This window comes from Neltuma alba, unplaced genomic scaffold (genome assembly GCF_004799145.2).
Source record: "Neltuma alba isolate B1F8T4 unplaced genomic scaffold, ASM479914v2 tig00012343_pilon, whole genome shotgun sequence".
Taxonomy (NCBI): Eukaryota; Viridiplantae; Streptophyta; class Magnoliopsida; order Fabales; family Fabaceae; genus Neltuma; species Neltuma alba.
The window spans coordinates 293,555-319,630 of record NW_021636852.1 but is presented as its reverse complement, the minus strand read 5'-3'; the positions used below and the strand labels follow the sequence as shown (position 1 = coordinate 319,630).

Sequence of the window (26,076 nt, the reverse complement as noted above, 5' to 3'; positions counted from 1 at the left end):
GGGAGAGAGAGAGATATCAGAGAAAATGGTTATGCTTCTAAATTCTAATGCCTGCGAATGTTGTCTCTGATTTTTGCCAGATTAAGAAAGAGGAATTTAAGCGTGCGTTTGAGAGGCGAGAAGAGTAATAATGAGTTAAAAAAGTGAAAGGGAGTGATGGTGGAGGATCATCTGCAACGAAGTGCGGGCCAAACCAGTAAGAAGACGACACGAGGGATCAATAAGAACGACATCATCACATGGCTATCTTTACGTGGCGGGTCAAATCGCTTCCTTTTTCATTTTCCACTTTCATCCTTGTTGAGATTGCGCTCTCTGGTCCTGGAATAATGGACGCCCTCCTTTTGGGATGAGAATTAAATTACATTAAATTATAAAATAAATAGATAATGCATGGTATTATAAAGACAGGCGGGTTCGGATAAACCGTAAACCTATAAACTAATTTTGTTTGGCATGGCTAACAGTTTCGGACCGCTTGACTAATATGGTAATACACTAATATGTCAGTTTTTGTACTTTAATATTTTTATTTTATTAAATTATGTGTAGTTTATATATAAATATTTATTTTTATTTAAATATTATTATTTTCAAGTTATATATGAATATTTTGTGTATTTTAATTAAATTATATTATGTTAATAATTATTATTATTAGATTGATCTTGGTTTAACTATAATTAGATCTCTGACCTTCATACCAGTGTTGTCTCAGCTAATTTAGGGTATGTTTGGATCAACGTTTGCTGATCCAAAAGCGGCTTAAATTTTAAAATAAACTAGGTTTGCAGTGAGTGTCTATTTGGCAGAGCTTGTAACTCACTGGGTTTATGCATTTTTAAGCTATCTGAACGCCCAATTAAAATAAGCTCTAAGAAGGAGTTTATTCATCTATCAGAAAAGCTTATATTAACTATTCTGCAATGTCAGAGAACGAGATTCCTTTTTTTTCTCTCCCATTTGCCTTTTCCTCCCCCGTGCTCACTTTTTTTTTTTTTCAACCCAGAACTCCCACTTTATATATGCCTTATTTTTTTCCATTTCTCTAGTGTTTTCAAATTTAATTCACTTAATCAATTTCACTTATTCATATTAAATTAATTTAAATTTATTGTATTATGTCAATTTATTTTTTTTATCATGTTTTACTTTATATTTAAAATATTTGTTATGATTTCTATAAAGTTTTCAATTTTAATTCACTTATTAAATTTCACTTCTTCATTATATTATCTCAATTCTTCTTTTTTTCATGTTTCACTTTATATTTAAAATATTTTTTCCTCTAAAATTTTAAAATTCAATTCACTCATTAAATTTGACTTCTTCATATTAATTTATTTTAATTTCATTGTATAATGGGAAGTCATTTTTTTATTATGTTTCATTATTTATTAAAAGTCATACCCATTTTGGTATTTTTCAACTAAACTTACTTTTACTCAATTATGATTCAAACAACTTTTTACTAATTTCACTTTTATAAACTAACTTTTCTGAATTCCAATCCAAACACAATTCAGCTTATCTAATTTAATTTTTACCAATTTCACTTTTTTATAAACTATTTTTTCTATAAGTTATTTTTCTAATCGCTGATTCAAACAATCACTTAATCACTCATCATGGCATTTTTAGTGTACACACCGCTTGCCAACTAGTGCCTTGGTATATGTCATAAAGTGGTTGATAACTTTGATGCCCTCGTTCGCCTCAATGCTCAATTTGTAATGCGTAATTATCCAAGAAAGCCGTAATTACAATAGGATTTATAGAAACATCGTACTTATATAAGTCAGAAATGTTCCTTGAACAATACAAAGAGGATGTAATCTTATATCTATTGATAAAAGTAAAGAATGACCGAAAGGATCAAGAAGCTAACAAATTAAAAACAGTGGTTTTATAAGGAAAATCATTTTACAGTACTTATAGTATTTCTTAATTTTTAATTTGGTACCCTTTTTTTTTTCTTTGGTTAAACACTGTTGGCTTTTGCATAAAGACTAAGAGTACTAACAGCAAAATTACATAGACTAATAGACTAATGGTGCTAACAAAATAAAATTAAAGTGTTCAATTAAAAGGAAAACACATAGTGACTAAATTAAAAATTGAGAAAAACTATAAGTACATACAAAATTATTTTCTTTTTATATAAAGTAGCGACGAGAACAAGTCAAAGGGGCAAATCATTTTATATCTAATTACAATACAAAGTATGGTCTTTGTGGAATCAATTTATTAACATTATTCACCCATCCCAATATTATTATCGTCTAAACACACTTAACTGTAGAATTATGATAGGATCAGTGTTGGTATGATCGCATCTTTTTACCCAAAAGGAAAAAAGTTAACAACACTAGTCAAAGAGGGCTTATAATATAAAGTGGCAAAGCGATCAACACATAATACTCGTTTATATTGGTTTGTCTCATTCACAAACCAATATGTAATTAGCTTTATCAAAATTAAATTAGTTTTCATAATGTGTATATAGCCTTCCCGAATATGTAATTATCTTCCTTGATACGACATATAAACCAATACGCAATTACCTTTCCTAAGATATAGGTAGTTTTCATAATTTGCTAGTGGCCTCCCTGACTATACGATTATTTTCTCTTGAAACAATATGCAATTAGCTTTCACAAGGTGAAAATAATCCCCTTGAATTTGTAATTACATTCCCAAATATAAAATTACCTTTTTGAGCGTGCAATTTTCTTCTATAATGTACAAGCAACCTTCCCAATATGCTTTACCTTTCATAATATAATTTGGTCTTTCTCATATTACCCTTGTTTACAATGAAGGATCTCATGCATGGTGATTATGTCAGGTCCCATTCCCTAAATAAATTTTAGTAGGAGATTTATGGTCAGTTTCTTAGTTTTTGACATAAAGATAGTATAGTAATTCAATAAAAAAGAACAAGGACTAATACCATTTTTAGTTTTTGAATTTTGATTTCATTTTAGTTTTTGTTTCCGAAATTTAAGACAAGTAGTTTTAGTCTCTGAAATAAGTTTAGGGACAAAAATACTACTTTAGGGATCAATAATCTTTAGATGGTCTAAAATATATAAGGTTAAATTTTAAATATGAAAATTATTAATTTTAAATGTCAAAAGACTAAAATTAAGGAAAAATTTTAGAAATAGAATTTTAAAATTATCATTTCCCAATTCATGCATCTAAAAGTTGAAAATGACAAAGAAGGAAATGGGGTTTGATATGGTATGTTACAAATATAGTTAAATAACTAAAATACCCTTGTATCATATTTGAAACATAGCTATCAAACTTGTCATTACTAGCGTATTTTTTATCATTAGTTATTTAATACATGTCATTGTCAGTTCATAACTTATTAACAAATAATTTATTATTATCAGTGTATTTCTTGTCATTTACTATTCAACATTTGTCATTGCCAAATCATAACTTGTTAATAAATTTTAGATTAATTAATCCGCAAGTCCTTATAGTTTCAATGAATTTTGAATCAGGTCCCTATAGTTTTTTTTTCTTTTTATTAGGTCTTTATATTTACCTTTTTTTAATTAGGTTCTTATATTTATTTTTCTTTTAATTAAGTCCTTATAATTTTAGTAAATTTTTAATCAGGTCCATGTAGTTTTAATTTTTATTTATTAATTAAATATAAGCTTAATTAAATAGATTAATACTGAAATATAAAATATTAATAATTAAATTAAATTAATAATTATGTAATAAAAAAGTAATAGAATTAATTAATTCAGGAAAATTTTTTAGAACAATTAATTTTTTTGCTGAAAAAATTAAAATCATTATAATAATTCAATATCTTTAGAATATTATTGTTTATAAACTAATATTAAATAATATATACTATTTTATGTTTATATAATAGTACTATTAGAATTCATAAAATAAAGAATAAAAAATTCAGGGACTTAATTAAAAATAAGGTGAACTTATAAGGACTTGATAAAAAGAAAAATAAATACAAAGACCTAATTAAAAACAGGTGAAAGTAAAAGGATCTGATAAAAAGAAAAAAACTATAAAGACCTAATTTAAAATTAGTTGAAACTATAAGGAGCTGTGGATTAATTATCCCATAAATTTTTTGATATAAGGCCATTTTAGTCATTTTAGTTATTTAATTACATTTATAAAATATCAAATCAGGCACTACTTTTTTTCTTTATTATTTGTAACTCCTATGTGTTTGATTTAAAATATCATATTTTTTGGCTTCTTTGTTTATCATTTTACCTAAAATCAGATTCATACATTAAAAATGGTGTTAAGCCAAAAAAATAATTTAGAAAAGAGTTCATAACAGCCTTCATTATCAATTTATAATCAAACAGGATCCATCTTGTCTTTTGCATGTTTTGCTGGCCGTTACGATATTTTCTCCATTGATTTTTTTGATTACTTTCGGACAACTAAGTCCCCCACTTGACATGACAGAAATTGAGGCCCTAACGACTAGCATTATAGGCTATCATGGCCCCCGCATGGCCCCCGCATGGCCCCGTCCTTTTTGTCCTTATCCCTCCTTATTTTTCCAAAAAAAAAAATGCGTATTTTCTGCAGGAAATTGGTTGAAAAAAGGGAAGTTTGTACTAAAAAACCAAAAAAAAAAAAAGCAAGAAGTTTTATTGGTGGACCCTTTTTAACGAGATTCTTCGCCGACTCTTTTGCCTTGGCCATAACTGTTTCTACTTTGTGCCAGAAAAAATCTTTCAATTTTTTTTTTGGCTGTGTTTCAATTTACAATCATATGAACTTGGTTTTTGGATAATTTATAGGCTAACTTTTTTTTTTGGCCATAGAGCCTCTACGGTTATTATTATTATTTTCATTAACTTACTACCTCAGATTGTGGCATCAGATTAATGAGATTAGAAAGGATGATATGGCATTTTAAATGAAACAAAAAAAATTAATAAAAATGTAGTTTTATCTTTTTTGTTTTGCTATTGTTTTGACTTTAGCTGGAGAGACGAAGTAATCGAAGTCCAAGTATCAAAGTTTGTGATTTCTCCCTCGGATGCCATGAACAATTTCAAAGGACCTTTCAATCTTCCTCTCGCATTATTAATCAATTTCTTTTTTTTTGCCAAATAATCAATTTCATTGCAATTATTTCAAAGTATCTCCTCTGTAACGCACAGCAACAAAAATCACTACTATGCCATAGACGTCAAATCTTCCACTCTCTCTCTCTCACACTCACTCATTTTGGCCAGAGAGACATAAATTTTTTATAAATATGAAGAGAGGAAAATACAAAACCCGACAAGAGGTTCAACAAGGAAAAAGCCTAAACTTAGCAGCCCAAAAACATAAACCCTAACCCCAGACCCATCGTCTGGTTGGTGGAATCTGCAAGGAGGAAAGTGCTGTCGCATCAACGCCAAAGTATGGGGTGGGGATTTAAACAAACTATCCGTAAAGGACTAATCCCTCTTGTAGGCTAAAGACCATCCAAGAATAGTTAAAGAAGCGAAAATGCGAGAGCCCATAGAAGCACCAAGTACCCATAGACACCAGCCACCCAAACATCAGCCGGAGAAGAAGAGAATTCACTGTTGACCACCCACCGAGCGACACCACTTGATGAAACATATATCTGTCACCGACGCCTTGGATTCACCACCAACGAGTAGAGGCAAAAACAATCTGCTGAGGGATAAAACCAAAAACCACAGAGAGGGTTGTCAACAAGGCCCTGCCCCCCAAAACGCAAATCCAAGCCACCAGGTTGAGATCTAATCTATCAACCTTCAAAATACCATCAAGACAAAAGGTGCCACAAACAATCTCCACAGATCTGTTGACACGCCACCACTAAAAACCCAACAACACAGAAAGAGACATGCGGCAGAAGCAACTTGGACACCTCCACCGACGGAGTACGTACTAGTAGACGTAGATGGAGCCAGAAAAAATTAGGGAGATGCGGCATATGGAGGAATCATTAGAGATGACAATGGGAATTGGCGGAGGGCTTTCTGCGTAGGATTGGGAACGCGTCCTCTACGATGGCTGAATTACTAGCTATTAGAACAGGACTGGAGCTCTGCAGAAAGATGAAACTCTCCAAGATTAAACCGTATACAGATTCAACTGAAGCTATACATTTGCTGCTGTCAGATAGTGGCCTGAACATCCACTAAAGGATGAGATACAAGAGATTCGAGCGCTGATCTTTTCTACGGGGGACTTGGAAATTATTCACTGTTACAGAGAATGCCTGAAGGGCGCCGATGCTCTTGCCAGAGTGGCTCAAGGTTTGACCCAGGACAATCAAGAGCTCCTGACGCCACCAAATGCTTGTCGGACCCAATTTCAGGAGGACTGTGGCAATATGCCAAGAGTTTCTATTAATTGCTGAATTGTGATGTTTTAAAACTCTCAAGCTCTGCATGCCGTTTAATGTTTAAAAAAAAAAAAAAAAAAGAGAGGGAGAGAGAGAAGACCCGGTTATCCCCTCCGTCAATGGGAACTGTTGGGGAGGGAGTACGTGATGAGTAGAGTATCAAAGAATACAATGGACAAAATAAACGAATTAAAAACTTAAATATTAAATTGAATAAATACCGATTGAAATCCAATTGAATTTAATTCAAATGTTCTCACGAGGGTTTGATTTCAAAATCCAGTTAAGTATTAATTACTTTTAAAATTAAAAATTAATATAAACAAATGATTCTTGAACTTCAAGAACAAAATTGGATCTAGAATTATTTATTCTCTTTATATTTATTAACATCCAATTCACTTTTTCTCATAAAAGCTTTTAATAAAAATGTGTTAGGGGGTGTTTGGCAACCCTCAGAAACACTTTTTTGCAAAACGAAACAAATTCCTCCATATATTTACCTTGTAAACCGTAAAAATACTTTTAAAATCATAGTTTGGTTTTTATCCAAACACCCCTTTAGTCTAAAATTCAAAATATATTTGTAAAAGCATTTTTAAGTCATGAAAAAGTGCTTAACTCTATTAATTACTTAATCTCTTGTTATAATTCATAAAACTCAATTTTAAGCTCCAATCTAAAGTGACTATGTAAGGTTGGCAAGTATATCTCTATCTTACCAACAAAAACCATCCATTCAATAAGCAAATTTTAAATTTTTACACAATTTTATCCAAGTTTCACATTTAAGCTAACCCTCTCAAGCATCATTCAAATGAACAAAACATTTAAATCGTGATTAAGCACCAAAAAGCATTAAGTAAAGGTAATATAAACACATATATATCATTAATCATAAAATGAGAGGAGGAATCAAGAATTAATCCATATAAGGGTTTAAAATAATCTTAGAATCAAAGTTTTAGCTACACATATCCCGAGTCCTCATGAGAAAATACATATATTCAGCACAAACATTGAAAAACAAAAAAGGAAGGAAAAAGAGAATAGAGAAGAACAACTAAGATGTGAAGCCAAAATTTCTTCCAATCTTCAAACCCCAACTCAATCTCCACCAAAATCCTTGCCCTAACACACCAAAGAGCTCCCAAGATAGCCCCAATAGTCCAGAATGTATGGTCGTCGTGTTTCTCCCTCCTTTTAATCGGAATAGCATAGAAGTAATCAAAACACACAGTAGTAGATTTTCTTCATTCGTCGTGGGTTAGTTGTGGTGAACCAATAGCCAATAGCCATAAGTTTCACCCTCCTCGGGTTAAATTTTCCTTTCGTTCGCTTAACATTAGCTATGGTGAATTGACAACGAATGCACTTGAAATTGGGAGTTTGTTGCATTAGTCCTCAAAGGTTTTTCATGTTTCCTTCTAGCTATTCCATTCTTTATAGGTCTTCTAATAGCTTCAAGACACTGGCCTCTATCCTCTTGCTTAAATGAGAAATATGTAAGTTTTAAATAATTTAAAATAATCACAATTACCTGAAGATATCCCAAAAAGCTAGACTAAACACAATTTTCTCAATGGCTCCACTTCTATGTACAATTTAACTCTAAAAATAGAAAGTTAAGGATGAAAATGTACTTAAAAGATATAAATTTTATGGAATTAATGGAGATGTCATGACAGCAGCTCACTAACAAGTGAGGAAACAGGAACTCTCACTGCTCAAGAAAGTCTAGAGAGGAAGAGAGAAAGCTTACCCTAAAGGCAAGAGAGAGCGATTTTATTAGCATTCTCTATTGATATATATATTCACACTTTTTTTGCCAACATCCCTACATACATACATACTCCTTATTGAATCTAGAAAAAGTCTCCTTCATTTTTTTGAAATAAGCAATTTTCACTTTTCCACATTCTTGATTATGGCAGTGCCATAACTTTTATGGCTAGTGAAATTTTTTCTTCCATCAATGATTTTGAGAATATTTTCTTAAAGTGGGTCAAAATCTTCTAAAGCATCCTCGTGCATCCAAGATTCTTTTGAATTCTTTGCATAAGGGGCAAAACTTGTGAACATGTGCTTTTGGGCTTTGTTTACTTCGTCTTCCTCAAAATGACTTCATGTGATTTATAAGGTTTAAACTGAAATTAAAAAAAAGAGATAAAATTATATTTTGACTAGTCATCCAAGTTGGACAGAATTACTAGCCACATATGATGCCACATAGAGCTAAATATGAGCTAGCATGCGGGTTGCAACCGGCTCATTACAATCCATGAGTTATACAGTACGGGCCAAAGTATTTTGGTGGTTGACAAAATGCTAACCCTAATCATGGCAGGATGGTACGGTATACGGAACTTTTTATTAAAAAAAAAAATTAAGCCTTATTTTTTATTCATTTTTTCAAACTAATAAATAGTGATTTGAAATTTCAAAAGCAATCACATACATAAATCATGTTTAACCACACCGAAAAGAATCAATACAAATATAAAACAATACATTATCAGTATTTTACATTAATTAATATTAAACATATACCTATCAGGTGATAAATTTCAAGGTGCAAAACTATCTTAGTCTTAAGGGTAAATGGCCACACACACTATACTCTTTGTCATGTGTGCTTATGCGCTCTTTAATCATACTGAAAGCATGATTGTGGTGGAATATTTTCTCGCCTTTACAATCTTTTCATACAATGTCTGATGCAAAAAACTGTCTTAAGAAAAATAAATTAGAATGCATCTATCTAATTTTTTTTTAAAAGTTCATTCACCATTTTTTCTAAAAAATTTTTTTTGTAATAAATATTGTCTTATATTTCATTGTAATTGTTAATTTTTCTTAAAAACATAGTATGCTTATACTATCTCAAGTCCTTAATATAAGAGTTAGTTTGATATTTAATTTATTCTAAATATAAGATCTCAATCCACTATATCTCCAATATTTATCGATTTTATCCTCAAATAATCCTCAAAGTTGTTGCCTATTATAAGGAGTTACTATCAATAGGTAATTCAAACACTACTTATGATTAATAATTATTACAAAATAATTAACTTGACTAACTTTTTAAATATCTCCACTTTCGTTGCAGGTAGATTTCTGGCCCATGGCGCAAATTCCAGACAGACCACACATGTACATATTTTACTATTTTAGTACATGCGCCACGACGCAAATTCCAAAAAGAGCCATTCTGAATTTTCAAGCCTTTTAACTTCTTGTTTGGTCCTTTGTTTTTAGTCAGTTAGGTTTTATATTAATAATTGAAAGTAGTAATTTTTTAAATATTTTTTGTGAGATATGTAATATGAAAGTTGAAATGTTGATAAGAGGAAAAATTTTTCAAAGATAATGATATACTCCTCCGGTCCTTAATATAGGACCCAATTATTGAGTTGATTTTGATCCTAAATATAAGACCCATTTCTCATATTTATCAATTTTCTCTAAATTACCCTTATGGATACTCTCTCAACCATAATCAAGTAGAAGAGAAAGAGTGGGTATTAAGAAAGATGATTATGGTATTTTAAGAAAAACGTGTCACATTTCTTATAATTAACTAACTTACCTAACTTCCTTAATCTAATCAAATTAGTAAAATGAGTCTTATATTAAGGACCGGAGGAGTATTATTTATGCCAAAAAAAATGTGGCAGGCTATCTCGCACAACCCCCCACAGGTTCCACAGTGAGAGTTGTAGTAGCCCTACATTTGTGGATGGGCACTGGGACTAATTCTACATAATCCTCACGATGTATCAAAAGCAGTTAGTAAGTTAACGGGAAAAAAACTATGGCAAGGGCTCTATGGTCACAAAATAAAAGTTTAAGGAGGCCAATTTTGAACTTTATTATGTCGGGCAAGCTATGTGCAAACAACTCAAAGTTTGAGGGATCTTTTTATATTTTAGCCTAATTTATAACTCAATTATTCAATATTTATGACATCAAATAAATGTTTGTTTTCATCACATATATATAAGATTTATATAAGATCTCAATACACTTTACCTCCTAAATTTATAATTTTTTTATCTAAAATATCTATATTAATTATATATATTAAAAAATATTTGTTATAAACAATTCACTAAACTAATTTTATTAATATCCATAAATTAACTGTTTGTCTTCAATACTAAGGACCATGTCGTGCACGCGCGCTTTGGTCTGGCATTGCTGGACAAATTGGGGGAGGAGGTTTGAGCAGGAGAGCCGTTTGCAGTTCGAACCGATTTTTTTTTTTAAATAAAATTTTTTGACCAATTTTAAATAAATTTTAAACCATATGTATTAACTATATTTTATTTGTACCATTCCTTGACTCAACGCATAAAATTGCGCCAAGTCCCCAAAGATTAGGGACTATTTTTACATGAAAGAGTTTTTTTTTTTTATCAAGTCAAACCTATCAAATTCATGTATTACCTTCAATTCTTAATATAAAAACTAACTGATTAATTTGAATAAATTAAGAAATTTTATTAAATTAATTATTTGTAATAAGTAAATGTTATCTTTTTAAGAATACTTTTGTTACTTATGTGTATTAGTTATAACTACTATTTGATAAAATTTTTAACATATGCAGCTCCTACAAAGATTACTATGAAAAAGAAAAAGAAAAAAATATGAGAAACAAAATAAATTAGAATTTTATATTTATAACTAAATTAAATATCAAATTAATTTTTATAAACAATGATCAGCCTGCGAGTGGCCTATTGCCACAGTGACATCATGCGCCCCCTTAAAAGAAGGAGATCGCAAGTTCGAGTTATCATTGGTGTTTTTTTTTTAGCCTATGAAAGATTGTTGTGCGTGTGAGTAATTGTCCCTGTGAAAAACAAAAGGGCAGAATCCTACTTTGACCGAGAAATCCTAAGACATAAAAGTCCATTAACAAAGCCCAATTAACAGTGAATGGAGCTTTCACTATAACCAAGACCAAAACATACATTACCAAAAAATCCAACAAACATCACTGTAATTATAATCATCAAGTTGCTGTTATCATAGCTTAATTATCCCACCTTTTGAAATCTATTTAGCTCTAGAAGAGTATGGCAACCCCCTATAACCACTTTTAAAAAATATTCCTATGTAAGATGAGATAAAACTCTTTTCACATATTTATCTCATAACTGTAAAATCATTTCTAAAAAACTAACCAAACATTTCTTTTAGTTTAGTAATACTACATATATGCTCATTCTCTTCTACTACAAGTAATTTAGAATTTAGATTTAAGGAGTGTTTGGATTATTCAACAAGGGCTTTTAAAAAGCATTTTTTTATAAATCGAGGCAAACTCTTCCACATATATAAAATTTTATTAAAATAATTCTAATATGCTTTTTATTAAAAACCTATAGAGATGAGGATTTTCTATCACTCTTCATTGCATATGTAGGAAAATGGGTCAGTCCACCCTTGGTGGATTAGACCCAAACCCATTAACTTTAGGGCTCTAGTGCAAATAACAGAACATTCGGGTCTCTAATTGTGATTTTTACTTTTTGTCTAAATTGTAAAGAAAAAAGGGAGGGAACGGTCATTCTAACATGGGTATATAGAGGTTGTTTTTCTCATTTGAAAAACAATCAGAAGACCACCGAAAAACTACTCTCCCTCCCTCTCTGTTTTTCCCTCAAAGTGCATTTGCTATGACACCAAAAGATCTGAGTTCGTCATTGTAACCGGATCTCTGCATGGCTATCTGAGATTGTTGGACTTTCCAGGTATGCCCGAAATCTTATATTGGCATCAGAGCCTGATTTTTCTATGGCTTGTGTTCAATTTTTCTACTGCTCTATTTTCTTGTTTCCTTGAGTAACAATTCGGATGAGATTTGCTTCACAATATATTATGCAAATCCTCTCTTTTACTTTCAGTAATATTATTCTCTGTGACTTATATTTGTGAATAGATATGCTAGGTTGTTCTTTGCCTCCATGAAATTCATTATATACAAAAATCATTTTTGGTAGTTTCTATTTTCATTTTTGGGTCCCTTTAAAATCAAATTTTTAGGCCCCAAAATCTATCCTATTATGTATAGGACGGAAAAAATGAAGAAAACGATATATAGAACGCGAAATTTAGACATCAAACAGCAAAGTTATGGGGAAAAGAAGGTTTCGGGTCTGACGAACCTGACCTGCTTACAGAAACTGGGTTTGGATGACTCGGCTAGAAGTTGAAGACAACCTCCACACAAAACGGCGTCATTTTTCCTGGAGGCGTCTCACTCCTCCAATTTAAAAAAAAACGAAGCCCCAAAATCTATTCGGCCCATAAATTTTTTTTCCCTGTCAGTGTTTTTTCTTTTTGCAGTCCAGAAACAAAAAAGCCCAGGCCCAATAATAAGATTTCCTTATAGTTTTACCTCTGGATCTACCTCTAACTCTTGTTGCTCTTATATATTCTATTATGACTTTAAGGTAGAATTTGGTATTCTTCTTATCGATCATGTATTGGGTATAAATGGTGAGCACGCCATTGACGCCTTTTATATTTGTCAGTTTGGCTGCGTTTCTTTCAGCTATACTCATAGCTAAAGTAGGGGTACATGGTTGATTCACCTCTTCTCCTTTCTTAACTTTTGATTCATTGGGAAGAACAAGTGAATCTATAAAGACCAAGTGAGGTTCCTTACGGAGGGGTTCAATGGGGAACAAATTTTCTGACTCAGGTCCAAAATCTTCGTTGAACATCACGATCCGATAGTATGACTGGGCTTCCAAATTTGTTTTTCATTTTCTCATATTTTAGTCTTCTAGGGGCACGTGAGGGAGCATGGGACCTCTGTTTGAGGTGCGGTTTGTCTTTAAAAGTCCTAAAAATTGAGATCTTCATTTTAATATGTAATTTGCCTATTTTTAGGGCAATTTTGAATATGTTTTTAAGTATTTCAGTGCATTTATGGTATTTTTATGTGGTTAAAAATTCCGAATACTTCTAATAATCTATATTATTTAATTCCCAGGTAAAAATGAGCTAAGGGGATTCAAGCAGCACTGAAATAACTAAATATGATTCCTTAAACTTCTTATTCCTCAACGATGAAATTCCAGAACATGATCCTCATAGTGATGGTTCGAAAGCGGAACTTCTTGAAGAAGAAGATCCTGAAGAACTTCAAGAGGATGATAAACTTGAGGAGGACCCTGAAGAGGATCTTGATGATCTCAATGAATTCCCTAAAGAAGACTCAAAGGAGTTAATGGAAGAACAGCTACCTGAGGAACCTCAAGTGGTCTACGAAGATTTTAGACCTGAGTCAGAAACCTTGTTCCCCATTGAACCCCTTCGTGAGGAACCTCACTTGGTCTTTACAGATTCACTTGTTCTTCCCAATGAATCAAAAGTTGAGAAAGGAGAAGAGGTGAATTAACCATGTAGCCCTGCTTTAGCTATGAGTATAGCTGAAAGAGATGCAGCCAAACTAACAAATATAAAAGGTGTCAATGGCGTGCTCCCCAGTTACACCCAATACATGACCAATAAGAAGAATACCGAATTCTACCTTAAAGTCATAATGGAATATATAAGAGTAATAAGGGTTAGATGCAGGCCCAAAAGCAAACCCATAAGGAAATCTTACTAGATTTGGTTTATAGAATTATTATCCTCCTTTATGACTGACAAACTCAATTATTTTTATATATTTTGGTATCTTTTATATGAGTTTTTTCAGCTTAATTGGTCCCTTTTTGCCTTAATTGATTTAATATATTTTATTTTGAATTAATATTTTATAGGGGCAAAATTGTCATATTTTGGTTTAATTGTAACTAATTGATTTTTGAGAACAATTAATGCTACCTTATCCTTGAATTTTGCTTGCACGTTCTTGGAAGATTCAAAAATAAAAAAAAATTAAAATAAATTAAAAGAAAATAATAATAATAATAATAAGGTGGGGGCAAAACGTTGCGTTTTGCCCAACCTAATATTCCTAATATACAATCTGCTTCTTCATCCGGGCGGAGAAATAGACGGAAGGCGCGAGCGGAGGCGCAGCGAGAGAAAAACAGAGCAAGCTGGAGGCGCGGCCGAACGAAAACAGAGGAGACACACACGAACACGCCGCACGGAGCTGAACACACACGCGAGGCGGCTGGAGGGCAGAGCGAAGACGAAGGACAATCCGGAGAGCAAGCTGGGCGCGGCTGGAGAAAAGGACCAGAGAACGAACACGGACGGCGCAACAGAAGACGCTGGAGTGGCGGAAGCTGAACACCAGAACACCAGCGAGCACGAGTCGACGGCGCCTGCGTTCTTCCATGGGATCCTGCAGCAAAATACTGATTGTGGCATTTGTTATGGCAATCCATGGCTAGAGCTTAATAATTTTCTAATTCAACAATAATGGCAGGAGCTTAGATCATCAAGGGGGAGTTTTAGTTGCTTTAATTTCCTGTCTAATAATTGTTTAACAATTCCTAGGTCTTAGGATAGTTATTCTCATTATTAGAAAAATTTTGTATTGTTAAATCTGATTATTTGTGGAGATTTTTGTGGCTGGATTACTGTTTAGCATTTGACATTGAGTTGTTTATAGCTTTGATTTCAATTATGATGTTGTGGTTATGACATTTATATTGATTTTGGAGTTAATATATCGTGATTTTCTAAGGTGGCTTAGAATTTTGGATCATATTGTCTCTTACTAGTTTTAATTCTGTTATTTTGGATATTGGTTTTTGGCATCCTTAATCCCATTTTACTATTCTGGTTGCAGTTAGTAAGTTGGGATTTTAGGAAAATATTTTGTGGCAACTCGAGGTGGGTCGGTTGTTGGATTAAAAGCTTAATTATAATTCTTAATTCATTGTTTTTAACTCCCACATCTTTTAGAGTGATGATTGCCTATATTGTTGAATTGGAGGATTGATTATCATCAGTGTTATTTGTGTGTCTCATTTTCATTTCTTTCATCTTCAGTTATTTCAATCATCTTTTATATAAAAGAAAATAACAAAAAAAAGTATTTTAATTTCAATTTAATTCAAGGCATTTAGTTAGCAATTTTTCAAACTCAAATCAAAAATCCCTTTTATAGTTTAGGTTACTTGCATTTATTTATTAGGATTTAATTTCGTTTTCGGCTCTTTAAAGTGAAACGACCCGAGTTTTGCACTATATTGCATTAATTCGGTTAATTTTTGGAGTAACCCCAAAGCGACAATCAAAGGGCAAGTTATCTTCAATGACCAAATCACGTAAACTTAGAAAGCTGGGGAAAGCAATGCTTGAATATTGTTGTACTCATATCAAATGATGTAATATTTGTATTTGTTTTATTAATGTTTCTTATGTTAAGGATTTGAGTTCATGAATTGTAAATAGACTAAACGTCTTATTCCATTCAATGAAAATATTTAAATTATTGTTAAATGATTATTGTGAGTAATCTATGTATACTTTTTATAAGTGGGAGCTTTTAGGAGATGAGACTTCTAAGAGTCACAATTTTACTGAAGTGCTTATATAGAATTCTTGATAGAACATAATGATTATTGCTTGTATTTGTGCGATGGGAGATACAAATGTGTACTCTTGATCATGGATCTTACAGTGCCATTATTTTCTAATCAAGAATAATATAAATATGACATTGTATACTTCATTGTGCTATATAACTAAAATGTTCTATGGTACATCTCTCTTGTAGAGAGAACGTAGAATAATATGAGATAGATTTGTCACAGAACTGAAAATGGCAACTAAAAACATTATTGCTAAGCTCAATAAAAGAGGAAATCTTAATGGGGACAACTGGGATATTTGGCACCAAAAGGTTCAATACATCTTAAAGGAACAAGATGCTATTAAACCTTTAACAGCTGTTATGGTCGAACCCGAAGCTGAGATTATGGCCCAACATAGGAGAGACCAAGAGGCCTACCAGGTTTGGAAGAAGAAAAACAGCATAGTAAGAATCATGCTTCTGAGTGCCATGGCTGATGACATAATGTGAGTTTGAAGAGTATAAAACTGCACAGGCTATGTGTATAACATTGAAGGATAAGTTTTGTAATATCTTAATTGTTTATCCCAAGGATTTAAATATTAAAAAAAAAGGGTTCTAAACTGTTATTTTCTCTGTTTCAAAGAGGGTCTTTAACTTCAATTTACCCCAAATGTTTTCTTTTTACCGCACCCACTCGTCATTTTTCTTTTCCCCCCTCTCTCTCCCTGTTGTAGCATCCCACTCTCTCCTATTCCTTTCTCCGTCGTGACAAATTATTTTGGCAAGTAAAACTACTTCTAATTATAAAATTTCTTTCGTGAAAGTTATTCTACTCAGTCAAATATATCTAATAATAGTAATTTTGTGTTACATAGAAAAATTTTTTAGTATAGAGTTTGGAGCAAGTATTTAGTTTTGATGAGTGTTAACTACAATATTATAAACATGTTATAGTAGATCATTTCTATCGGTTTAGATTTATCCATTTGTTGGTTTTAGCATTTAAAAAATTAATCTTGAGTTGAAAAATCTATTATTTATGAGAGATATCATATTTATACTTATTAAAATTAAGTTAAATAATTTATTTGGGTTGTTTGGCATATTATTGAGATTTTAAACGGTTTAGTTTTATTTATTGGGTGACTGGAGGTTTTAAAATAATTATTTTACCTGAAAATTTTATTATTTATGAATATATATATATATATGATAGTCATACCATTAAAATTTTGATTAGATTATTTATTTATAAATATTTGAGGTACTATTGAATTTTTTATGGTTCAATTTTGAGATTTAAATTTCAAATGAGATTTTTAGAATTTAGAACATAGTAATTTCATATTTGAAAATTTTGAAATTTTTTTTATTAAAGTAAATAAGTTGGAGGATGTAAATAAATAATTTGGCTTGTTAGAAAATTATAAATCAACTATAAAATACTTAATTTTGGGTCATGAAAGTTGTGGATACTTAGAGTAAAAATTAAATTAAATTAGGAATTTAACTAATATATAAGCTTAATTATTAATTAATTAGCTTATATTAATATGTGGTCATATTAATTGTGTAGATTAATTATTGGTTAAGCAAAGAATTGACCTTGTAGTAATCCTTACTATTGCTTTGACGAGAGGTAATCACTTTCTACTTGTTATATGTGCTAATATGTTGTTTGTGAGTATTTTACTATTTTGGAATAATGACGTGGGTTTTTGTTAGGGAGAGGGTTTTTAAAGAGACGTGAATCAAATAATTCCAAATGTTAATAATTATAGAATAGGCCAAATCTTCCTCCAATCACCTCACATAAGTCAACCTTTTGGATGGCCAACAACTAAGAGACGTGAATCAAATAATTCCAGAACAAGAAAACTTGTGCCACTGGTGAAAATCCAAACTCATGCTGAAATTAATTGTATTGGAGGATGAATATTTTGAATGGGCATTTTTTGTTGTGTATGGAGATCGAAACTTATGAATTATGAATTATGAATTAGAAATTGTTAATTTAGTATTGAAATTGAACTTGTTAATTTTTAAAGTTATATTGTGATTAAGTTTTATTCAAATATTTATTGCAAGTTTGTTATGGAGACAAAAAAATTATTGATTTAAAATTTTTAAGGTTGTATTCAAATACTTACTGCAAATTTGTTATGGAGATACAAAGCTATTAATTTAGAACTTAAACTTTTTAACTGTGTGATTAAACTTATTAATTTTCATGAATGTTATTCAAAAACTCACTGTAAGTGTGTTATGGATACAAAAATTATTAATTTAGAATTGAAATACATTAATTGTGAAATAAAACATGTTAATTTAGAATTCTTTTTGTTTCTAATAAAAGGGACACTAGGGTCATTTTATAAAATTTTTAAATCCCTCTTTGAACCTGATTAAAGGTTTAATAAATTTAATGGCCGAAATAAGGATTTGAGTTATTTAAATGTTTTTAAAGGAATTTTCCCACTTATCATCATATTATTATAATGGCAAAAAAAATATTATCACATTATTATGTTTAAAATTATATATTAAATATTTTAAATAAAAAACATAATTTTTTAAACAGCTCGTAGCATCCATTTCAGCACGCAATATTTAATAATAATAATTTATTATATTTTTAAATTAAATATTATAGATCTTCTTATAAAAGGTTTCAGTCAAAATTATACGCTCTTTTGATCCTAAAACTATTAACAAAATATGATAATATTGAGATATTAAATATTGATAAAACATTCTCAAATACAAGTATACTTCTATAGTTTTTAATATAAGACCTATTTAACTAATTTGATTAGATTAAGAAATTTAGGTAAGTTAGTTAATTATAAGAAATATGATATATTTTTTCTAAAATACCATAATCATTTTTCTTAATATCCTCTCTCTCTCTTCTACTTGACTATGGTTGAAGGAGTATTACAGGAATAATTTAGGAAAAGCTAATAAATATGAAAAATATGTTTTATATTTAGGATCAAAATTAATTCAATAATTATGTTATATATTAAGGATTGGAGAAGTATCAAGTTTAACACCAAGAATTTTAAAACTAAATAAGTAAGAATATAATTTTTAAAATTAAAGGACTGAATTATAATTTTATACAAAAAACCAAATGCATATTTTAATTCTCATAAGAAGGGAGTAAATATAATTATCTTTTTATGAAAAAACATATGGTTCAGTATTTACTAATTGGACATTGTTGTTATTTTTCTCTCTTTGTTATATATATAAATATATATTTATAGATATATATATTTGGGAAAATTTCATTTAAGGACCGCAGAAGGAAATTTATATCAGTCAACCCCCAAAACATTCTGAAATATCACTGCAGGACTAAGGGACCAAACTGAAATTAAAACTAAGAGTAAGATTACAATAATACCCCTCACTTTTATTTTTTTAAAAAATAAATATTAATGGACATAACTGTTCCGGCCACCGGAGCTACAGTAATGGCCATCGGAGGTCCGGCAGTCAGCGCTCAGGTGGCTGAAATTTTTTTTAAAAAAAACAAGGTGGCCAAGGGGAGGTTTGAACCCAGTACCCTTGACTCACCAAAAATAATGTAACCACCAAACCAAGCAAACCATTCAATCATATAATGTAAATAAATATATATATATATATATATAACAAAACAAATACAACTGTCTAAGTATAAATAACCAAATGAAATTAGACGATTTACAAGTAAAATTCAGCAATTTACAACAAAAATTAGGCAATTTACAAATAAGATAATAAAATTTGCAACCCCAAATGTAAGTGTTTAAGTGCAAATGAGTAAGTGAAATTTAAAGATTTATAACAAAAGCTTATGGATTTACAACCTAAATTTGACTATTCACAAAAAATACAAGAGAATTCACAACAAAAAATGTAAGTATTTGAGTGTAAGTAAACAATTGAAATTAGACAATTCATAAGTAAAATTCAGCAATTTACAACAAAAATTAGACAATTTAAAAATAACATAATAAAATTCACAACCCCAAATGTAAATATTTAAGTGTAAATGAGCAAGTGAAATTTGAAAATTTGCAACAAAAGTTTATAGATTTACAAGTAAACTTCGACAATTTCGCTTGCTCATTTACACTTAAACACTTGCATTTGGAGTTGTGAATTCCATTATGTTATTTGTAAATTGTCAAATTTTTGTTATAAATTGCTGAATTTCATTTGTAAATTTTCAAATTTCACTTGTTCACTTATACTCAAATACTTACATTTTGAGTTGTGAATTATCTTGTGTTTCTTGTGAATAGCTAAATTTGGATTGTAAATCCATAAACTTTTGTTGTAAATCTTCAAATTTCACTTGCTTATTTGCACTTAAACACTTGTATTTGAAGTTGTGAATTTTATTATATTATTTGTAAATTACCTAATTTTTGTTGTAAATTGCTAAATTTCACTTGTAAATCATCTAATTTCAATTATTCACTTACACTCGAACACTTACATGTTGGATTGGGAATTCTCTTGTATTTCTTGTGAATAGCCGAATTTGGGTTGTAAATCCATAAACTTTTATTGTAAATCTTCAAATTTTACTTGTTCATTTACACTTAAACATTTGCATTTGGGGTTGTGAATTTTATTATGTTATATGTAAATTGCCTAATTTTTATTGTAAATTGTTGAATTTCACTTGTAAATTGTCTAATTTCAATTATTCACTTATACTCAAACACTTACATTGTGGGTTGTCAATTCTCTTGTATTTCTTGTGAATAGCCAAATTTAGGTTGTAAATCTATAAATTTTTGTTGTAAATCTTTAAATTTCACTTGTTCATTTGCACTTAAACACTTGCATTTGGGATTGTAAATTTTATTATGTTATTTGTAAATTGTCTAATTTTTGTTGTAAATTGATGAATTTCACTTGTAAATCGTATAATTTCACTTGTTTACTTATACTTGGACAGTTGTGTTTGTTTTGTTATATATATTTTTATTTGCATTACATGATTAAATGACTTGCTTGGCTTGGTGGTTACATTACTTTTGGTGAGCCAAGAGGTTATGGGTTCAAACCTTCTCTTGGCCACCTTGTTTAAAAAAAAAAAAATTCCGGCTACCAGAGCTATACTAACAGCCACCGGAGGTCCAACCTCATGCGGCGATCGGACCTCCGGTGGCCGTTACTGTAACTCTGGTTGCCCGAACAATTATGTCTATTAATATTTATTTTTTTAAAAAATAAAAGTGAGGGGTATTATTATAATCTTATTCTTAATTTTAATTTCAATTTGGTTTCTTAGTCTTATAATGATATTTCAGAATGTTTTGGGGGTTGACTGATATAAATTCCCTTACGCAGTCCTTAAATAAAATTTTCCCTATTTTTTTTGCCGACTAATATATTGTTGAATATTGATGGTTCCCTTCCCCATAAGCTAATGGCGAACACGCTGAAATGCTGACGAAGAAGAGAAAAATGGGAGACAGGAAGGAGAAAGATTCGAATAAAACAGCACAGAAATGGCCTGTCATCAAGCCAAAAAAGAATCTCCAGATTACTCGGCTCAAAGATAGCGATCTATTCACGGTAGGAATTTTGACCTACACCCTCGAAAATCTTTTGTATTTGCAGACATGCCTGTGTTCGACATCTTAGCTTGATCTTTGCTCTGTAAAATTTGGTTGGGTCTCATAAGATAATTATGAGATACGTGAGCTGCGTTTGATCCAATTCACTATCACATAGTTGTCTACTTCCATGTTTCATTTGATTGAGAACAATAATACTCACCATAGCTAACTTTAATGCTTAAATTCTCAGAAATTCATATCAGAATGGGGACCATAAGAAGAGTAAATGTTTAATTAGGATTTCAATCCAGCTGCTTAAAAATGAGATCATATCGGAGGGTTTTGTAGCAGCAGTAAAATGAAAAATAACAAATATTAAAGGATGCTACTCCTTGCGCGTATGTTTTCTCTATGCTGTTTACTGAGTGGAATGTAGATATAGGCCGTGGATAGCTTCAAATTTAGTAAGAATTTCTTCCGCCGGCCCTGTAGAACTGGAAATGGAAAAGCCCTTGTATAAGGCTGCCTTTGCCCTTGAGAGCTAGGATCAGCGATGGATTACAAAATTTAGGATGGCCGAGGGAAAATGTCCAGTCGATGTGAAAGTCCATCATGTATGTACTATAACATAACCGCAAATATGGCAGCAATTCATGTTGTAAGGAGGAACATCAACCATGTATTGGTGCATACCTTGATGATGATGTTGAGTTGAAGATTGGGCCAAGAGGTTAATTTGTTTTATTATTGGTTGTCCCATTGTGTTTTATTTTTCTTTTGACATTGCTGTTCAACTTGATCCACATAATTAAGATGAGAGGCAAATTTTCGGTGTTCTGAAACCAATAAAAGGTTCGCAAAACTCTTGTTCATTTGCCACGCATGCATCGGTTAAAATCTTTCTATAAATTCTTCTTACTTTTCTAATCTTCTCTTCAAGATTTCAGGTTCAGATTTTTTCTCTCCATAAAGTCTTCTTATTTTGTTAATCTTCTCTTCAAGATTTCAGGTTCAGAGTTTTTTCTCATCCGCTGAATCGAAGGCATTCATTAAAGTTGCAGAAGCAATTGGTTTTTCTCATCAAGGGAGTCTTGGTCCAACTAAAGGTGAAGCTTACAGGGATAATGATCGAATTTCTGTTCACGACCCTGCACTTGCAGATACAATTTGGGAGTCTGGACTTGACAAAGTATTTTCTGATATAAGAATACGAGGGAAGGTTGCTGTTGGTCTAAATCCTAATATAAGACTCTACAGGTTGGTATTTCATATTCTTGACTACCTTGATGCCCCCCCCCGGCCAAAAAAAAAAAGAAAAAATAAATAAATAAAAGATTTTTCAGGACACAGATTGTGTATTTGGTGTAGTCTCCTTGACAAATAGCAAATATTATCTCCATGAATTCGGTGTTGAGGTAAATGAGATGCATTACCATCGCTAATGATCATCTACTTCTGCATTTTAGATACAACGTTGGTCAACGTTTTGGACGTCATATTGATGAAAGTGTTGATCTTGGAGAAGGAAATTGCACTTATTACACGTTGCTTGTGTATTTGAGTGGTGGCCTTAAATCAAGTCCCAAAAATGCGACAAAAAAGCCAGGCGATTTGTCTGTTGATCCCCTATCAGGAGGAGAAACTGTATTCTATGGTTCAAGAAATAGTGTTGTGGCTGAGGTAGATCTGTCATTTTCTTAATAAAAATGTGGATATGCATATTTCCTTTCCCCTTCATAGTGATGGCAAAATTTTACTTCCTGCAAATTGTGGAATATGCTCTATGATTTGAGTTTTAATACAAAATTGACTTTATAGGTGACTCCTACTGAAGGGATGGCTCTCCTGCACCTTCACGGAGATAAATGCTTGTTGCATGAAGCCAGAAATGTCACAAAGGGTGTCAAATATGTTTTCCGCTCAGACATAGTATTTGCTTGACGAATGGCATATATCTTCTGCCAGACGACACTATATCCTTTAAGGATTTATCCTTATTAGCTGATCACTCAACGAAAATTATTATTATTATGATCATGATTATTAATGTTGGTGCACTGCGGAAATTCATTTCCGTGTGGAGATTCATGCCTTTGATCTTTTTCTGCCGGATAAACACTTAGAACTAGTAATTAAATTTTTGCAGTTTTAGTTTTACTTCATGTTGTTGTTGGAACATTACGATGCCCAAAACTCTAATGTGATGCTTGTTGCCTTGGGTGATGCATCCAACTTCTGATTTCTTGTCTTTCTCATGATTGTTCTATTTTGGTGTGAGTTGCATGAAAGATTATGCAACACTGAAGGAGGAAGTTCTAGTTTAGGGAGATATATTATGACTGTCTCTGTTGTATTCTGTTCAGATTATATGTTTCTATCTTTTTCTTACTTGTTTCCTTATCTTGAAAACCATAAAACAATTCTGCCGTAAACATCTTAGTTAACCATTTCAACTTTGAAATAGGCAATAAAAAAGTTGAATGTAATTTGATATTTCTGAACTGGTTTATAAAAAGTTCCATGAGGACACTGGCAAGGCGAGGTATCATCAGTCCATCTCATGTTCTCATATACTGATCGAACCTCAGGCTAACAAGCTCGAGCCTCACTATTTAAATGATTTTGTGATGTTCACTGATTCTGCATATAAGCAATTATTATTATTGAGTATGGATTTCATTAAATTCTCAATTTTGTTCAATTTTTTTATTGCATTTATCCAATATGTAGTACTATAATACAAAATAAACGTTGGGAATGAGTGTCAAATATGGAGAGAGAAGGAGAATGAGGGAGAAAGAGAGAACAGAAAGGGATAAGAGAGAATTAGGAGAGAAACTTCATTCACTGGACTCATTGTCATTCTCATAGCCTCATTACGATCTGTCCAACCCCTCTTATTTATAAGCCTAGGGATCCATTGACTAATTCCACTAACTAACTCTAACCAACTTGCTTCCTAATTAATTACAATTATATATCATACTATTAGGTTATATTATATCATTCTTGAAGTCATTTAGAGGTTGCTTTTCCAGCATAGTTTTTTCTATCCACAAAGTTTAAGTCTTGACTTTCTTTAAAAGGATTAAGTGCCTTCCACTTAACCCAACTATTATTGACTTTTGTTCTGATTTTTATTTCCTTCAGAGTATTTTCGCTCTACAAAGTTGTATGTTGTGACTGCGTTTGGGCTCTTTGGCATTTTCTTGGCATCCTGTTTAGTTGAGTAAATAATTGTAGTCAATACTGCACACTACCCAAGTAACCTGAGAAACTAGCCGGACAGAGCCAAAATGAGCCAGGTCAAGTTGGGCATAGAGGATAATGTCTTCCTCTTCCAATTCTTTGATCGAGTCTGTTATTGTTGAATGTTGAGTGAGATGGTTGTGACTGTTGGCTGGTTCAAATCGCGTTAGGGGCTATTGCTGATCTTTTCTAAAGCTATGAGATGTTGATTAATTATTGCCATGATGCAAACGGAAAGCAAAAGCAAACAACTAAGTCGGAGGAGCTTCCAGATGCGTAGTTAAACTTTCTGGGCTGAAAAGAAGCAGGCCTCCTGCTTCACTCAACGCTTTCTTTGCGAGCAAGTCTGCCATCTGCATACGCCCTCTTTTAACAGTGATGAGTTGCACGCCCACTCTCGCAAGCATGCTCTTGATTTCTTGTATCAATTGCCAGTCCATGTGGGTCTCAGGAACGTCCGACCAAATCAGTTGAATAGCTTCAACACAGTCGCTGTGTATGGCAGCCTTCCGATGTCCTCTGTCCCAAGCGCGTTTTAAAGTCATGAGGCAGCCCCATAACTCTGCTGTAAGAATAAACGCTTATCAATTATGTGCCTATCGTCTGCAACAAGTGCTGTAATTCATGGACTGTCAATTTTTTTTCTGAAAAAATATAAACGTGTTCATTCAGTCAAATAAAGAAGCATATTGCATGGGTTCATGCCAAATCCTATCTCTTCTATCATCATCCACCAACTTTGTACGGCGAGGTGGGAGTTGATCTTAGGGACAAAAATCAATGTCTATGTCATGAAATATTCTAGCTAGCATATTCGGACATTGGTTAGTTTCTTTGTTCATGAACTTAGTATATGTCTGCCAATTTCTGCCAAGTGCTTGTTTAGCTTGCTAGATGATGTTACTGTGTGGGTGACGTTCATTGTTGACTTTGGCCCAGTCACAGTACAATTCCACTGCTCTATATCCCTTGTTGCATCATCGCTGGAGGCCTTCAATAATTCCTGATTATTGCAGGGAGGTATTTGACTTATTTTACCCACCCCAATATACTGTTTTGGCTAATCTGAAGCACCTTCACTGAGCTTGACTTTCGTTTAGGAGTTCATCTTTTCAAATAGGGAAAGTAAGATCTTGTAATATTTGAATTTTTGTGTTAGATGCCATGTGATCGTACTTTGATTTTTGTTTGCTGAGATAGCTGTTGACTTGCTCGCAGATGTATTCAATGTGATCCAAATCAACGTTTGAGCAGATAACAGTTTTCTCTTTCCTTTCAATATCCCTCTCAATTATTGAATGTATTATGTTATCTTTATATTACGAATCCTGTGAGCACCTCCTACTATTGACAATTTTCTCTTCCAT

General features: G+C 31.8%; 1 protein-coding gene across 2 annotated transcripts; it reads left to right on the top strand.

The window, feature by feature from the left end:
* Positions 1 to 21,328: 21,328 nt before the first annotated feature.
* On the top strand, positions 21,329 to 25,418 carry LOC114726124 (uncharacterized). Of its 2 annotated transcripts, none has more exons than XM_028912688.1 (4): positions 21,329 to 21,476; positions 22,470 to 22,717; positions 22,927 to 23,140; positions 23,279 to 25,418. In XM_028912688.1, exons 1-4 carry the CDS (start codon positions 21,345 to 21,347, stop codon positions 23,399 to 23,401), a joined length of 717 nt encoding a protein of 238 aa, XP_028768521.1. In that variant the 5' UTR covers positions 21,329 to 21,344; the 3' UTR covers positions 23,402 to 25,418. The 2 variants fall into 2 exon arrangements, with proteins under 2 accessions (XP_028768521.1, XP_028768522.1); XM_028912689.1 differs by having other exon boundaries at positions 22,927 to 23,144; positions 23,283 to 25,418.
* The last annotated feature ends 658 nt before the right edge of the window (positions 25,419 to 26,076 follow it).